At 31.6% G+C, this 17,953-nt stretch overlaps 2 protein-coding genes across 3 annotated transcripts; one reads left to right on the top strand and one right to left on the bottom strand.

Annotated features, from left to right (window-relative positions):
• Nucleotides 1-3,312: 3,312 nt before the first annotated feature.
• Nucleotides 3,313-5,059, bottom strand: LOC113400477 (transcriptional adapter 3). The gene has a single exon (XM_026640049.1). The coding sequence runs from the start codon at nucleotides 4,779-4,781 to the stop codon at nucleotides 3,387-3,389; it is 1,395 nt and encodes a 464-aa protein (XP_026495834.1). The 5' UTR covers nucleotides 4,782-5,059; the 3' UTR covers nucleotides 3,313-3,386.
• An 811-nt stretch (nucleotides 5,060-5,870) lies between these two features.
• Nucleotides 5,871-17,895, top strand: LOC113400476 (zinc finger protein ZFP2-like). 2 transcript variants are annotated; one of them, XM_026640047.2, is made up of 15 exons: nucleotides 5,871-6,377; nucleotides 6,506-6,778; nucleotides 6,929-7,074; nucleotides 7,277-7,421; nucleotides 7,662-7,799; nucleotides 8,604-8,744; nucleotides 9,553-9,639; nucleotides 9,709-9,814; nucleotides 11,399-11,621; nucleotides 12,325-12,430; nucleotides 13,219-13,339; nucleotides 14,765-14,923; nucleotides 15,558-15,726; nucleotides 16,295-16,384; nucleotides 17,194-17,895. In XM_026640047.2, the coding sequence occupies exons 1-15, from the start codon at nucleotides 6,086-6,088 to the stop codon at nucleotides 17,236-17,238; spliced, it is 2,241 nt and encodes a 746-aa protein (XP_026495832.2). In that variant the 5' UTR covers nucleotides 5,871-6,085; the 3' UTR covers nucleotides 17,239-17,895. The 2 variants fall into 2 exon arrangements, with proteins under 2 accessions (XP_026495832.2, XP_026495833.2); XM_026640048.2 differs by lacking the exon at nucleotides 8,604-8,744.
• Nucleotides 17,896-17,953: the final 58 nt, after the last annotated feature.

Here is a 17,953-nt window from a genome sequence, read left to right as displayed (position 1 = left end):
TAATTTCTGCTCCCTCTAGAGACAAGGCTTGATTGTAAGCGTCATCGAGTGATAAGTCTAAATTTTCAAGGAGACGTTGTCTTATTTTATTAGATTGTATTCCAGAAATAAATGCATCGCGTATGTTATCGTTTCTATTTGTTTCTGCATCAACATTTTTAAAATCACAGTCTTTTGCTAATTGTTTTAATGCCTGTAAATAATTGTCTATCGACTCTTCAATTTGTTGTTTTCTTGTTGCTAGAGCATGTCTTGCAAAAATTATATTTTTGGGTTTTATAAATATTTTATCCAATATAGCTATTGCTGTTTCATACGTGGAACATTCACTGATGTATGTATATATATTAGAAGATACATGATTTATAAGTAAATCAAGTTTTTTATAAGAAGTCAGTACTTTTTCTGACATGTGAGAAAAATCAGAAGCCGATAGAAAACTCTCGAATGTCCTTTTCCAATGTTCCCAATGTTTCGCTGCAGAACTATTGGAGGGATCAATATCTAAGCGATCAGGTCTCAAGTATTTATCCATCTTGTAAACACATTAAAATATTATGTAGAATAAATTGTAATAAGATAACACCTCGTATAGACGGTTTTATTCTACATAATAAAAGTACATAGTTCTTAAGAGTGACATATGACATAAGTTATAAAATGATATAAAAACAAGGAGGTTAAATATTACTACAACAGTCTTCAGATTTTTAATGAAATCTCTTCTTCGTCCGATATGAAAATAACCTATATACCAATGGTTCCTCCTTTTATAATTATATAATTATTATCTATTACAACCACAGTTGGAATAGAGTATATTATATCCTAAAGCCATTGAGCTAGAAAGTCATACATGTTTGATTTCATATACTTATTATTTTGTTTTTTGACTAATTGGTGTTTGTTATTTTTTATTTACATACATAATTTTATTTAAACTGAAAATAACCATGAGCTAGGGGTGATATCGTTGTCGACTTTACTAAAGTTCCAATAAAATTACACGTCAATTTTTTTTCTACAATTCAGACTATACTTATTATAATAATAATTACAGTAGTATTTGTTTGCTACCTCTTTGCTTTAACTGCTGAACCGATTTAGATGAAATTTGGTATAGAGATAGTTTGAGTCCCGGGGGAGGACATATTGTTTTAATTTACCTGAGCGAAATTAGCCCAGTAATGTATAAAATTATTAAAAATCCTACTATGATTTAGATTAAACAAAAAAAAATGGAAAGTATAACAAAAACCCTATATTGGGTATCCTATACATGTTTGGTTTTTGTATTTTCTACATAATACGTAATTTTTTTTATCATAGGGTTACAACTTTATTTATAAACTTCAGACTACTGTTGCCCACTTAAAACATTACATAAGTTATATTTTAAGATTAATTAAAATCTTATGTAAAATATTTATATTTTGATCACACTTATTAAACATCATTATCATTACATAGTATAAAACAAAGTCGCTTACCACTGTCTGTCCCTGTGTATGCTTTGATCTTTAAAGTTACACAACGGATTTTAATGCGGTTTTTTTCAATAGATAGATTGATTCTAGAGGAAGGTTTATACGTATAATACATGCAAAATATAATAGACAAACATTGATTATTTTAGTGGTTTTTAAAGTGATGTCGTAAATAAACAATTTTTTTTGACATAAATCATAATAATGTACTACAGTATTCTACACCTTAAAAAGGTCCTCAAAAAAGTCCGTGATAGTATATGCCTATCTCTCAGCGATAACCCGCAATAACCATTTTTTATCCTTTACTTTTTACAATAAATAATGGCTTATTTTCGAAGGGATTTTAATAAAGCATTAATCCTTATCTAATTAAGTACCTTAAATACATTGTGCATTTAATATACATAGATGAATATGGCCCTTTACAGCATATTTCTCGGGAAAATTTCGAAGAAAACCGGAACAAACCTGTGTCCGAAATCGAGTCTTCGTTAAACAAAGTCTCGAACTGGGGCCGGCTAAACCTAGTCCATTTCAACCCCAAAAAGACGCAAGTTTGCGCGTTAACTGCTAAAAAAACCCCATTTGTCGTATCTCCACTATTTAAGAACATTCCATTACCCGCCACAGCTAGTATAGGAATACTTGGCGTCGATGTTTCGAGCCTCGTTCAGTTCCGCGGTCAATTGGAAGGCAAAGCCAAATTGGCATCAAAAAAGCTCGGTGTGCTCAGCAAGGCAAGACAGTATTTCACGTCGGCCCATCGTCTAAGACTCTACAAGGCTCAAATTCGGCCACACATGGAGTATTGCTCTCACCTCTGGGCGGGTGTTCCCCAGTACCAGCTCCTTCCATTCGACCGTATCCAACGTAGAGCGGTTCGACTTATCGACGATCAAGCCCTTTCCGATCTGCTTGATCCTTTGGCTTTGCGTAGAGATGTTGGATCGCTCTGCATCTTCTACAGAATTTATCACGGGGAATGTTCCGATGAATTGTTCGGATTAATCCCGGCTGCTGAATTTCACCTTCGCACATCTCGCCAAAATTTAAAATATCACCCACACCACCTAGATGTCCGAAAATCCACAACAGCGCGATTTTTAAGACATTTTCTGCCTCGCACAACCACTCTGTGGAACCAGCTTTCGCCGGCGGTTTTTCCGAACCGATACGACTTGGGAACCTTCAAGAAAAGAGCGTACTCTTTCCTGAAAGGCCGGCAACGCACCTGCAAGCCCCCCGGTGTTGCAGATGTCCATGGGCGGTGGTAGTCACTTTCCATCAGGTGAGCCTCCTGCTCGTTTGCAACCTCTAACATAAAACAAAAAAAAAATGTAATTTAAATGAATATTTTTGAAGATGTTACAGATTTAAAATGCAGGGACTTAGTGGTTTGTATTGTCTAAAGACAGAAAAGCTGTAAACGTTCTTAGATATTCTGTAGTAAATTTAGCATCAGCATTGCACCCATTCAAAGCCGGGACAGGTCGTTAGTAAATGACAAACCATATTCATTAGTTTTTTTTATTGTACCTGAGCAAAGCCAGGTTTTTATCTAGTTATTCAATAAAACTAAAATGTTTTGTGTAGAAAAAAATATATAATTTGAATGACATAATTTACAAATAATTTTGTAATAGTTACAAAGAAATCCCATGCGTAATCTGTGCTCTGCTGGCAGAACTAAAGCCATTTTGCAAAGAATTTAAAATTAAATGCTGTATATCTAAAATAAAACTATTATTTCTGAAGATAATAATAATTAGGTAAAAATGACAAATTTATTTTTAAAATGGCATTGTGGAAATCAAAAATATGATAATGAATACTTATTTTATTAATAACCCAGCTCAAAAATAACAATTTTTGCAAATAATACAATTTAAGAACTATTTAGCTTGTGTTGGGGCCTGTTAAAGGCAATGCACTGATTTCTTTGTTAAGTCTTATCTGTTCATTTATGGCACGCCAAGCATCTTCCTTCTCTTTTTTAGTTATCGGTCTCTTCTTTTGTTTTGCAGCTACCATCTTTTTATATGTATCAATACATTCCATGTCCACCTGATCCAGTTGTTTTTTCAAGTTCAGTCTTATCATCTCCTGCTTACATAAGCCTATCAAATTTTTCAGATTCCGACAATTTTCTTTCCTAACAGCAGTTAATTCTGTTTGACACTTTTTAATTTCTGCTAAAATCTCATCATCTGCTGGATTTGTAAGTGGAGGTAAGTCTTCTGGATCCAAAATACCTTGTTCAACTAATTCCTTTCTTAGGCATTTTTCTAAAGTTAATGAGTTTTTGTAGCTACTTTTAGTATTCGTTGTTTGTTTTACTTTAATATCAGGGACTTCATAAGGCATAACATTTTCTTCCATTAAAGCTGACACAAGTCTCTGTGTTAAAGGCCCAGTAATCATATTATCAGAAGTTTTTTCAAGTTTTTTTCTTAAATTTGATGCATCTGGTGACATTCCTGATTTTTGTTTATTTGGATTTGCAGCATTTTGGTCTTCTGTCAAATGTTCATCTGCCCACACTTCAGAATAGTGTCTACCCAGTGGGGGGATAGGAGGAAGTGTTGTATTGCTACTTTGTACCATAAGGGATTCAAGAAACTTAATATCATCAAGTGTGACAGGTGCACAGTATGGGTCTACTGAATTCCAGAACTTGTATGGAATATTATTCTTTGGCAAAGCTAACTGAGATAGTTCTAGTTTAACAGAATTGTCAGAATTAACATTATTGTCATTTAAATAATTATGGGATGCACCAGAGGAAGAATTACTAAAGTTTTTTAATTTTGGTACCTTTGGCTGGTTCGATAATTTAGCATAATCTTTGGTTTTCACTAATTTGTCTTCGGGAAACTTTCGTTTTATAGAATATTGAAGTTGCTTACCAGCTGCTTTACCTTTCTTTTCCCTTTTAGATTCATTGGTATCGATACTTTCAATTTCTCCTTGAAAATACCTTATGCGAAGGGCTGTATTACAAAGAAGCGATTCTAATTCCAATTGTAAAGCATCAAGCTCATCCATACCGATAGGTTCATCGGCAGATCGTGCAGATATAGCGGTAAATCTCGGTAAACTTATAGCATTATCTTGCTGTCTAATGTAAGGTATCGGACACATATCTGTTTTTGTTTTCCCTGCGGATATTACACCTGGTATTTTTGCTGGTTTAGTATAAGGTGTAACACCAGGACTTGAAGGTTTGCCATTGTCATGGCCTTTACTCCCCAATCCTCTTTTATTGTTATGGTGCATTCTCTTCCCCATCATCTTCTTCAAAACAAATTTACCCGCGTTAAAACTTTTGTACACATATATAACTATATGTAATTAGCGTCAGTTTTTAATTTCAAAACTAATATATTTACACACTAAAACTTACACACGCTATTTGCAAATTTATATTTAAATAAGTGTTATATAATTACTTGACACAGTTACCTTTAAAATTAATGAATTATTTACAAATAACAATAAAGTAAAATAACAATGAAGTCAACAAGATGGCGACCTATTTTACAACCATTTGATTGTCATCATACTCCATAGTCCATAGACCATCGCAGTATAATTCAATAATTGACATTACATTAGGGTTGCCACTTGACATTTTTAAAGTTAACGCAGAACTACAAAAAAACAATTAAAAATTATATCATTTGGTTAACAAAAAATAAATTTAAAAACCATTTAGAACCCTACAAAATTACAAAACACCTAAAAAAATATTGAGACTTCTGTAATAAGTATTATCATATTTATTTTTTTATGAGAGTTCAATTTAATATGTAAGTATATCGTGTATGTACCTAAATCTGGCCCTGTATAATTAACCTATATGTAATCCCATCTATTATAGTTGTATTTTTGTGATTGACTTATAATTATTTATAGTAACTTACTTTCCGTAGCCTTATGGTAAACCATAATATATTATAATGACGTGTTGTAGTTGATCATAAACTTCTAAAACTAGATAGGTTTCAAACTTAGCGCCACCCTTTGGCACTAAAAAATTCCGCTCCATTATTATCGGAATTTTACACAATGTTTCGAAATGTTGTTGTTATAATTTTTTATAACAAAAATAACTGTTACTTTTTGCGAGACAAGAAAAGGATTTTCGATACTAGGAAGCTAACATTAATTATAATAATTACCACTATTAAAGTTAAATAAATGATCCCAACTGTTTAGAATGTGTGCCATTAGTTAGCGTATAAGTCTAAAATTAATGTCTAGACTCACGGTCCCTATAATCTTTGTTAAATTCCTAGTACATCGAAAACCTCTTTATTATCTGCACTTCTCGGCAAATCATCATAGACAATTTTTATATTACTCTAGCTAGTCTCTATGGTTAGAAATCATTTTTGTCTGTATGTAACGTGATGTGCCTTGCTTTCTGCTTACAAGTGTGAAGTTCTTCAAAAATGGACTTGTGTTGAGAATTTAGATACAAACTAAACGTCAATTGGAGAGATGAGTTGATAGTTAAATGTTTACAAAATAATGCAAAACCCTTTGACATCAATATTCTCAACGCATTTTTATAGCTCGGAGATCCAGAGTAAATGACTTTTACAATGGGAGATTTAGTATTATATTGCCCTCTTTGTTGCAATGCTACATTTGATTCGAAACAGTCACTCATTGAACACATATCTATTATTTCATCAAATTTAGTATGCCCCTTATGTACTAATAGGTTTTCTTCAATAGATCACTTTACTGATCATTTAAAACTCGATAATTGCGAACTTGTTAATCAAGTTCAAACCATTATATTTGAAACAAATACACAGATTGAAAGTAATGAGAATTCTTTGGAGAATACTAAACTTAAATTAGAATCTAATGAAAATGGTAAGAAAATTTAATAACTAATAAACTTGATAGACAATTATTCCCAATTATTCACAATGATATCTGAGTCAGTCAAAATATATTATATAATTTCAAATGATATGTTTTTAGTAATTTTCTTATTACAGAAAACAATTTACAAAAGAATGATTTAGAAAATCAAATATCCACACAAACAGTTAAAGTAAGCAATGGTTCAGAAGAAAGTAAAATGTATGTTGAGTTGTTGGGCAAGCAAATGCTTAAGCCATATTTACAGACCCAAGAACTAAAGTTAGTAAAGGAAGATGGAGAGAGTCGTTATGTGATTCTTACTGATGAGGATTCTGTTTTAAATCAAGGTGTATCAATTGTAACTAAGCAGAATGTTGATGGGACTATTTCTTTAATGGCTCTAAAAGGTAATAATAACAATAAATTTTATTGAAACCACAATATATCACATAATAAAAAACTGAAAACAAACCCTTATAATGTTAACTGTAATATAAATCAGTTTAGTATGCAATTATTGTATTTATACAATAATTTAAATATCTATTCAAAAATAGATGAGGAACCAGAAACAAACCCTGTGGAAGAAGATACTAATAAAAACCAGGATGAAATATACAGTTGTAATGCATGTGGAGTATCATTCTCATCAGTTTTGGAACACATACAAAACTATCATAATGATCAAGATGTTGTAGTTGAGGTATGAATTTGATAACAATGAATAATTAAGTTATTCGTATTTAATTGATAAAATTAGAAATTTATGATTGAATTATTCTATGTGTATGATCAATTACCAATATATTATCAATTAATAAAATAATGTCATGTACATTATTTATTTAAAGTGTCCTTTAAAGTAAAGTAAAAGATATTACAATAGTTTATAAATTTATTCAAAGGAACCGATTGAGGTAAATAGTATTCCATTAGAATATGAAGAAGTTGCGAATGAAGAGGTTTTGGAAGATAAGCAACAGTCGAGAAGGATGATAACTGAGACGGGAGATATTATTGAAACACCTTTAACGGAAGAACAAGAAACAGGTAATTTAATAGTATGGTCTTATCAATGATTTTGTGACACTAAGTCTAAGGGAGGCAAAATATATGCTGTAGATAGCATAGCAAAATAGGAAGAATTTATTTGTTAAGAAGTATTTGAGTATTTGTTGTAAACTTACATTTTAGTTATTTTAATAGCCTTTTGTAGTGTAAGAAATCCTTGCTTGATGTATAGAAAACCAACATATTTATGTTATATACATATTATATTTTTCATTACAGTTCCAAACAAACCAGTTAAGGTTGTCATACCAATAAAGACAGATGCAGTAGACAAACAGGGACGTGCATGTACACGGCGTTATGTCCAGATTGACAAATTCTGCAACAGCATCATAAAAGACATCAAACCAACTGATGGTATGTGATTTTATTTACGGTATTGTCTATTCTAATCGAAGAAAGTAAAGATAAACAATTCTTGGATTTACATATTCCATGCTATTTGCTTGTAATCCTACATTATCTATACTTACATATAATAAAATTGGAGTTTCTGTTTGTAATTGTAATATAAAATTATCGCTTTTTACTAAATGCATATGTTTGTATACACGGTACATATACCAAAATATATATTTTTTCAATTATTGTCTGTCTCTCTGTCTGTTTGATTCGACTAATCTCTGGAACGGCTGGAGCGATTTAGCCGAATCTTTCACTGCAGATAGCTGATGTAATAAGGAGCAACTTAGGCAACAACAATATCTTTTTTTATTAAATTTAATTGTTCACGAAGTCGCGGGCACTGCTAGTAATACTTCCTTAATATATATACTTTAATTTAACTTTTAAATTTCCGATAGCAACTTCGGCGACATTAAAAACGAAACCATAAATTATTCAAGATTTTGATGAATTTAATCATGTCAATTCGATGTCATAGTTGTTTGTTCGTCTTTTCTCCTCTTGTGATTGAAATAGGCTAAAGAATGAGATATTTATTATTTTTAAATCCCTATCATTAAAAATAAATAATATTATTAAAAAAACTTTTTTTAAATGAGCTTTTATTTTATTCTGAACAAAGAGGATAATTTTATTATAATATGGTCCTAAGACCAGTATAAAATGAAATTGGGTACGATAATAATTGCATTTTAAGAGAGATAATGTTTCAACTTTCATGTATCACGTTGTGTTCAATAAAAAAATGTTTTCTAGAAAAAAATGGTCCATATCACAATGTGGTTGTAAAGGAAATGCAGACAACGTCTGGTAACAAAATGCGGGTGTACAATTGTATGTCGTGCAATGTTTACGTGTCTTCGCTGTCGGAATTCAAACTGCATCCATGTAAAATTTGTATGTATATTTGTTTTTTTTTTTTTTTAAATAATGTTTGGATATACTTATACATCATTAATATAATGGTATTGTGTGGTTAAAAACCGCGCATTTTGTTACGATATATTTATTTTCTAAAGATTCTTGTTAGTGGGGCTATTACGATTGTAGCATAGCAACTGTTGCTATCAAATATTTTCTTTGCAGATTGATAATTGTTGCAGTCGATAAATCAGTATTATGGAGTATTATGTTAATGCATAGGTCCATAATACTGATTTATATTTTTTTTGATTTGATTATTTTGATAGCAACAGTCGCTATGCTCTAACCGTATTAGCCGCACTGATGTTCTGTTGGAAACACGAACAATTGTATGAAAAACTTTTTTTTCAGTAGAAAAATAAAGAACATATTTCATATTATCATTAACATAAAAATAATAAAAGCTTCATTTAATTTGGTCTAGTAATTTTTCATAGCTTTTCTTATATTTTACAGATATCAGATAGGCTAATATTTTGAAACATTTGGCTATTATAAAATTATTTTGTGTCTAGCTCAATATGGAATGTGGAATACCCTTTTGATCAAAAAGTTACATATTAAATACATTAAATACATGATTTATAAAAATGGAACTAATTTTATAGAAACAATATAAATTTATACTAAAATATTAATTTTATTAATTAAAATTTTTCAGATAACTTTTTATATAATTAATTATGATATATTTTCGCGTAACATACTACTATTATGTAGTAATAATTTATTTATGAATTGATATACCTCTTACATATTATAATATGACTCTTTGTTACAGTGAAGTACCATTGTCCACAATGTCCAGTCGCTTATGAGAACTCGAAATCATTATGTGCACATATGAAAGTACATAAATCGAAAGGAGGTATGTTGATAGATTTTGATCGTAATAAAGATAATCAATTGCGGAATGTAAGTTGTTTTTTCATTTCAGAATATAATTATGTTGCCCCTGTGAAGTTCGAATGTGAAATCTGTACAACAATATTTCCTACAAGCAAGTCGTTGAAATTACACAAGAGGATGCATGACCCTATCAAGTTAGTGAGAAATTAATTTATATTCGAAACGTTAATTATTGCAGTGACAACAAAAAAATGCCACGTTACGTTTTACCGTAAATCATCTGAAAAAAATTTAGTAAAAATAAAAACATTGATTGAAAAACAATAATAAATACAGTAATAACAAAAAAAATCCTAAATTGCAATGGCGGCAATTTCTGTCGGCGCATGCGCAGTCAACAAAAGTGCGCCGCACGCGGCCGACTGAACAAATCATATCAAACGAATGCCGCCGACGATTTGGACAACGGAAACGATAAGGTCCGCAGAAACGCAGTCACGATTTTCTGTTTTTCGCACTCGCATAAGTATAGTGCTCTGAGAATTGCGGAATCCGAATCTTGTCATCGATCTCAAATTTTATTGAATGATTCATTATATTTAAAGCTTAGTTAAATAATTATCTTCTTAAATGTTTCCTTGTTCTAAGCTGATGCTAAAGATGTATGGAATGTTCTATTTGTGTGCATTCGTTGAGAAGGTATCAGCTATCCGCTGGAATGCGAGCGCCAGGCACGGCGGTCACGTGCGTCGACGCATTAGTAGCCTTAGTACCTGAACCTGATCTACAATATTCTGTGTAATTACTTAATATATGATCTAAATTATTTGTACCGTTTTAAAAATTTTGAAACGATTGCACATGCATATTTTTTTTTATATGGAAGAGCGAGGCCGACTGGCTCAAGTACTAGGCGTTACTAGTAACTAAATTACGTTCTTGTTCCTAACGTTTCTAACTTCCTAAATTTGACGGGCGTTTAAATATACATGTGATAATTGTGTTCCCTTTAAACTCGGAAGTTTGACCTTCGGTAAGTGTGTGTGTAGTCTGTGTGAGCGAAAACAAGCACTACAAACACAAACATCCAGAATTCCAGATCATCACAAACGCATCGTTTATAAATTTGTCATCAGCAAGGATCGAACTTGAAACCGTAACCGAAAGCTTGAATGAAAATTTTGCGGTGTATTTTATTCGTTCATTACACTGATGTTTTATTATTTTACCTAACGTTGGTTGGCAGGTTGTAATGTATATGTATGAGGAGAAGATTTTTTGTAATGTTTATTGCAAAATTTTTAAACCAATATACATAATACACTTAAACCAGAAGATATAGATCATTTGAAACATTGTTTTATAATTGTGTATCAATCACGTGAAAATTACTGAACGAATCGGTATAAGGCTATGACCAATCCACACGGAATCGTCCGTAGACTGTTATAGACTATTAATATTTTAGATTCCATTTATACTTGCCCAGCGAAGTCCGCGTGTAACTCCTAGTATTATTATATAAAAAGCTGCGCTGCCCAGTTACACCCGGTTTAAATGCAGACTGTTAAAGTGACAAGCGCGATTTCCACGTTATTTTATGTCATCATATACAGATATGACATAATAACACTAAAATTTTTTGGTAAAAAGACTAACGCAAACAAAATTTTTCGAAGCGATTCCTAACATGGTTGCATTTAAACAAGCTCTTCAGCTTTATATAATTTATGTATGATGAAGGATAATTAAATTCTTAAACAAAATGTTGTCCTCAGATCTCGTCCAATAGAACCGCCAGTGGATACCTCTGACGGTAACATTGCGAGTAACAACAAGTTCCTCTGTTCGATATGTGACAAGCTGATACCGATCGACTACCGGACCATACACCAGAACTCGCACAAGGGTAGCAATAAGATGAACTGCGACATATGCAACAAGAAGTTCCATTCTCAGGAATATTTGGATATGCATATGAGTGTACATAGTATAGATAAGGTGATCAAATTATATATTAACCGTGCACATAAAGAACGCCATTGAAAATCCCTCGCCTCTATTAGCCTCTCGCTCGCACGTTGGCGCTATCTAATTTATATTCGAATGGCAAGATTAAAGATAAACCGTCGGTGTAGGTACCATCCACTCATCAATATAATACCAGGGACATAACATCTTGGTTCCCAAGGTTGGTGGCGCATTTGTGATATACGGAATATTTAATATTTCTTACAGCGCCATTGTCTATGGGCGTTGGTAACCACATACCATCAGTTGGCCCATATGCTCATCCGCCAACATCTACCATAAAAAAAACAACCTTCAATTTACATGTTCCTAAAATTTGCTACAATCTACCAATATCTACTTAAATAATTGTAAGTACAGTTTATGCATTAATTAGCAATCCCGAGATTCTGGGTTATAAAAAGTTGTGGGCTTTTCTGTCGAAAAAGTCTCATTAAGAGCCCCGAGTACCCCAATCCAAGAAAACTCGCTCAAAAGTGTATCCGGTCTAGGAATTGCCGTCCGATTGGACTATGAGAGTGCACCCGTGTTTACAGAAACACTAGTGCACCATAATACGTCTTGCGTAGTGGACATTGGTCGTCGTGATCAAAATTGTTCAGGACGAAATCAACATAATTAAATTGTGTAAATACCATTGTTTGTTGAACTTGTCAAAGTGTTTTAATTTCAGGTAATAGTCGGCAAACAGGACAAATCGCTTCCGTACACGTGTCTATATTGCAATAGGAAGTTTGCAAGACCCCACGAAAAGGTGAAACATGAAAGGATACACACAGGTAAATATTTGTTGTATTTGGGTAATATCTTTTAAGTGTATTTGTATTGTTTTATAAGATAAATATACTGGTTAGTGTTTATAGTGCAGGGACAATTCTATTACCGAATTATGATTGTGTGTTAAATATAATTTGTCCATACACAAGGATGTTTATTTTGGATTTCAATGTTTTTTTCTGGATTTTTAATGAACTCTTCGTCTAAGGATGCATATTTCTCACTCTCCGCCTTAGTAGCCTCTGTTTAAAAAAATGTGATTCGATGTTCGCGTAGGTACATGCGCCGATTTTGCTTCCCATATATCGGGAACAATGACTCTTAAAATTATTTATTTAGTTTAATTTAATAGGACTATCAAATACTTTTTTTATATCTTGCTATCTTTATTATTTTTAGAGTTTAAAAGAGCAGTATTTCTAGCCCTGTCGAAATAGCTTACTGTGTGTGGCTGCGGTATACGCGCACGCTCGTGTTTGTGTGCGTGCGCGTCTGTTTGGGTATACAATATAATATAATATAGTTAACTTTAACGGGGCTTCAAACTATTTTTATATGATGCATAAGTACTGCATTATAAAATTGATTTGTTATAGTTAGCCGTTTTCTCCGCAGTGATATCCAGCTACGAAAATAGATTATTCGAATTTCTTAGTCTGCATTAAATAGTTTTCATTGATATGCCGAGAATCCTGTGCGATTTTTCATTGCGTTCTCTACACACGCACACATGAATAATGTATGTACGAGGTATGTCACGAAAGTGTGTACAAGGGAGACTCGTCCTCAGGCGAGAAGCCTCACTCGTGCGAGATCTGCGGCAAGTCGTTCCGCGTGTCGTACTGCCTCACGCTGCACATGCGCACGCACACGGGCGCGCGGCCCTACGCGTGTCCGCACTGCAACAAGAGGTCAGGCGAACGCTGCATACGTTTATTTACTCTTTATTCATACTTTATGCTTTATTGTGGATTTAAAAACAACAACTCCATAACAATATTTATAATTTGCAAATTTCAATTAGTGACTGGAATTTTAACTAATTTATTTTATTTACATGCTTAAGAAAATAATATCCTAGCCTTTACAACTAACAAACTTGTGTAGTAGTTTCTGACAAAATGTTTTAGCTACGCTTTCGATTAGACAATATAAAACTTTTCAAAAACAGAATCATAGAATAATATATGACATTACACCTACAATATGCATATTTTTTTTCCGCTTTACTAATATATTTTATTTAAATATTATTTATTCTATATGAGTTATGAATAAATTAAACCGAATGACTTAATTCTAATTCTTATAATTTAGCGTAAACATATCTAAAAGTTTTCCTTTTTAACTTATTAAATCTTGACAGTACAGACTATCGTTTCTGTTTTGCTGTATGTAGTTTTTTTATGTGTAATCACATTTTTATTAACAAGCAGTGTCATAATCTAAATTTTATTTATAACTTTTTATAAATGTATTTATTCTGAAAATACATCAACCTGCATTTATATCATCGCACAGAAAAAAAAAACAATAAAGTGTATACTTTAAATTACGAGAAACCAAAACTACTCTGCAATTAATATTTTTAGAATTTATCAATAACACTTTAATTTACTTATTAATAGTTAATCTTTTTCATTATTTATTTATGCATAATATCCAGTTTCGAAAAATATAGTTTAAATGTAAGTAGATTAATAGTACAGTGCTATTTCATTACAATATATACTTTTATATCCATATAAATTACCATACAAAGTACAATATATACATACTAAATAAGACACAAAGTAAATAGTTGAAACTATTTCTTTAATGAATGCTAAAACTTTGCTTTTTTTTTATAAATTTCGATAAATATACAAATTCCAAAACATGCATAGTATTTCTATATAGCGTGAGATTTTTTTTGATTATTTGGGATTGCTCATATTGAAGTTTTAATATGTAAAGTATTTATTTAACACTTAGCCGCTTAAATACAGGGATTTTTAATATTTTTATTTACTAAGAAGAACAATATAAAACAATACATAATTTATGCAGCAAAAATTAACAATATTAGAAAAATTTTGAAAACACTAATAGTTTTGCTTATAAAAGGTATGACGTAAGTTTAAGACATAAGTTTATTATGTCGTTTTACTTACCTTTTGTGTTGCCCTATTTCTGGTCATATTATCGATTGAACTGAATAATTATCATTTGACTATTTTTTTTTATGTTTTGCCAACACCATACACATATTATAAAATTGAAAAAAAAATCTTCAAATCCTTTTATTTCAATGTCTTCGTATTAATAGTAGTTATAAAGATAATATGTTCCTACAGGTTTAAAGCGCACAGTGTGTACAATCATCACTTGTTAACACATTCAGAAGTGCGCGCGTACAAGTGTCCGTACTGCCCCAAAGCGTTCAAGACGTCGGTTCAACTCGCCGGCCACAAGAACTCACACACTAAACCCTTTTCTTGCCAGCAATGTAACAGGTATTTGAATTCCATTGAGATTCCATTTTATTTTTAAATTGTGATTTTCTTGTACCACATAGCGAGTTGTATAATTAATTCTTAAGTCAAAATCATAATTTGCAAACATCAATAATTATAACGAAATGCATAAAAAATTAAGATTGTAAAATAAGATTTATTGTTTTTTTTTATTCGTACCAGTTCAATAAAAAACTCCAATAGACTATCCTCTACCACATTTTAGGTGTTTCTTTGCGTACTGAATCCTTCCAGTCATGGATTATTGAACGTTAATGTGATAAATACGCGTTCATAAACTTGTTTATATGTATTATTTTTATGACAGAGATACGTGGTCACTACCGTCCATAGACGTTGACTCTGTGAGAAATATTAACCATTCCTTTCTAAAGGAGCTAAAATATAATATCCCTTGCGCCTGTAATTACACTAATCTTTCAAACAGGAATACAATAATACTGTATTGCTGTTTGGCGGTAAAATATCTGATGAGTGCTTATACCTATCCAGGCGGACTGGCACATATTCCTATCGCCAAGTATATCTGGTATCTAAGACTGGACATTATTGATATTATTCAAACGATTTAGTAAAAGTGATTGTAAGATAAAAGAGACTGTTCGTCCGTCAGGCCGTTCGCGTCGCTGTACGCGGTGCGCGTGCACATGGAGATCCACTCGCGACAGAACAGCCTGAAGTTCTCGTGCTCCATGTGCGGGGCGAGCTACGCGCGCGCCTTCGCCCTCAAGGACCACATCAAGCAGGTGCACAAGCAGGAGGTCGACTCGCCCGAACACCTCGTGAGTTAAACTGTAACTACCAACATACACACGTGTACTCGCACGGACACGCATGCGTACGAACGCTCGTGCACGTACATATACACACACAAGGTATACTAAAGACCAGTGTAGTTCTACAGTCCTTTATTATGTTATTACATCGGTGATCTAGTCGCACATGGTCGCTGAATTGAATCTTGAATCGGATCAAGAACTGTTAAATGGTTTTCTGGAGCAATTGGGAATTACGTTCCATAACATTTTACAGATATAATAAGTTTCTTAATTATTCCATGGTAGGTTAAATAATTGTCTATATATTGTTGGTGTATGTTTAATAGTCCTTTTTTACAACAATTCATCAACTACTGCAACATTAGTATAGCAGAAATTATTTTAGGTCAGATCTAAAATATATCTTTTCAATATGGCATAACATAGTTATTTACCAATCCGTTAGTCCGTAGGGCATGTAAATTTGATGTATTCCCCACCCAAATCAAATGCCAATTCATGTGATTATAAAACTAATTTTCGAGAGTAAATTGACACGTTTAAAGCATTAATCGTATTTAAAATTTCACAGACGATACTTAAAGAAGAAGACTGTATGGTGCAAGAGAACGTAGACATCGACTCGGAGGGAATGCACCTTAATAAAGATCTGCCGCAGGAGGTCAGTTCAGCAGGCGTTGATAAAATAGAAACATAACATTTTATTGGGATTTAAATAGCTGTTTATTTATTGACTTATAATTACTTACTGACTTTTTTACACTTCACAAATGACGCAAAAAAGTATTTAAGTTTTATATATAAAAATATAGACTCGTTAAACTGAATTTCCTATTGTACCTGTAATTTTATACCAACTCAATCAAAGTGACATAATGAATCAATTAAAATGTATGTAAGTCATAGTTTTCCTTTATTAAAATCAGCAATACACAAGATTAACATTTGAGCAAAAACAAAAAAAGAACGAAAAATCGAATTTCTTATTAGTATTTTTAAAAAGTAAATTGATAATTTGAAGGTCACTTCAAATGCATATACGGTCGTAACGATGTAATAACATTAAAAGAATACGAATAAATTACATGGTTTGTCAAAATGATCTGGGCGTCAATTCTAGTAAGAAATTGACATTTTATCACAATCGAATCGAATATAATCGTTACATAAACACTATGAATATAAAGTTGGGTTTTATTTTTGTAATCGAGAATCGTATCATAATCGTTAGAATGTGTTAGTAGAATTGCCCCCCCGTTTAATTGTAGGTTTTTTTATCATGTAGCCAATCTTTCTGGAATAGTGACCATAAAGATTCGACTTCAACTCCACTCAGTCATTAGAATTGTCAGAAATATTAATTATTCATTATCAATCATTGCCATTGTGATAAAAACTAAAAAAAAAAATAAAGTCATTATTAGTTTCCTTGACTATATCTTTCGATAATAAGGTTTTTTATTATTTCAGATCAACGAGTTGGATATACATACTGACGAACTGATCGTCCCTTAATTTGTAGTATATGTTTAAGAATGTTGTTGATATATTAATATATTATCATTCGTGATACTGTGACAATGACTGGCTTACACGAAGTTTTATATTTGAACGATTATGTAAAAATTGTTACATGAATTTGAGACGAATATAAACTTGTTTTTAATTATGTTGTAAATATATAATATATATATATAAAATGATTGTTTTTTTTGTAATTTTATGTTTTAATATCATATACATAGATCACAATTTTTTAAATGTATTTCAATTTAGATTTTTATACAATATAATTTTGTTACATAAGTTTTATGTATTATCTGTCTATTTCATCCCAACTTGTACATGTCACTTGTATAAATACTAACAATCTCAATTAAGTTCCGATACTAGATATGATAATTACATTTTCAGTATGGGATGAAAGCAATACATTGGCCAATAATAACAATGTTTTATGAATTACATCAAATAAAGTTTATTTCAAAACAAAGTTTTTATGATATGAATAAAATATTTGATTAACATGATTTGTTGAAAAAGTAAGCCAGTCCTATCTATAGATAGAATCAATTTTACTTATTGTATTTTGATTACTATTTTAAAGTACTTCCAATAAAACTTTTAATGTACTATATACATGTATTAGACAATAAATCAATTTTAAATGATCTATATATTTTTTTATTTAAAACCTCATAATTTTATTCCTCTATTTTAGTACAAAATA

This window comes from Vanessa tameamea, chromosome 17 (genome assembly GCF_037043105.1).
Source record: "Vanessa tameamea isolate UH-Manoa-2023 chromosome 17, ilVanTame1 primary haplotype, whole genome shotgun sequence".
NCBI lineage: Eukaryota > Metazoa > Arthropoda > Insecta > Lepidoptera > Nymphalidae > Vanessa > Vanessa tameamea.
Note: the sequence above shows the minus strand (reverse complement) of the source record. Positions and strands in the feature narration are given on the sequence as shown.

Excerpts from the sequence above, each read along its gene's own strand:
- LOC113400477 (XM_026640049.1), bottom strand. The coding sequence starts at position 4,781 with ATGATGGGGAAGAGAATGCACCATAACAATAAAAGAGGATTGGGGAGT.
- LOC113400476 (XM_026640047.2), top strand. The coding sequence starts at position 6,086 with ATGACTTTTACAATGGGAGATTTAGTATTATATTGCCCTCTTTGTTGC. Across the intron at positions 6,378-6,505 it reads ATTAGAATCTAATGAAAATG|AAAACAATTTACAAAAGAAT; the intron begins GTAAGAAAATTT and ends TTCTTATTACAG. Across the intron at positions 11,622-12,324 it reads GTGTACATAGTATAGATAAG|GTAATAGTCGGCAAACAGGA; the intron begins GTGATCAAATTA and ends TTTTAATTTCAG.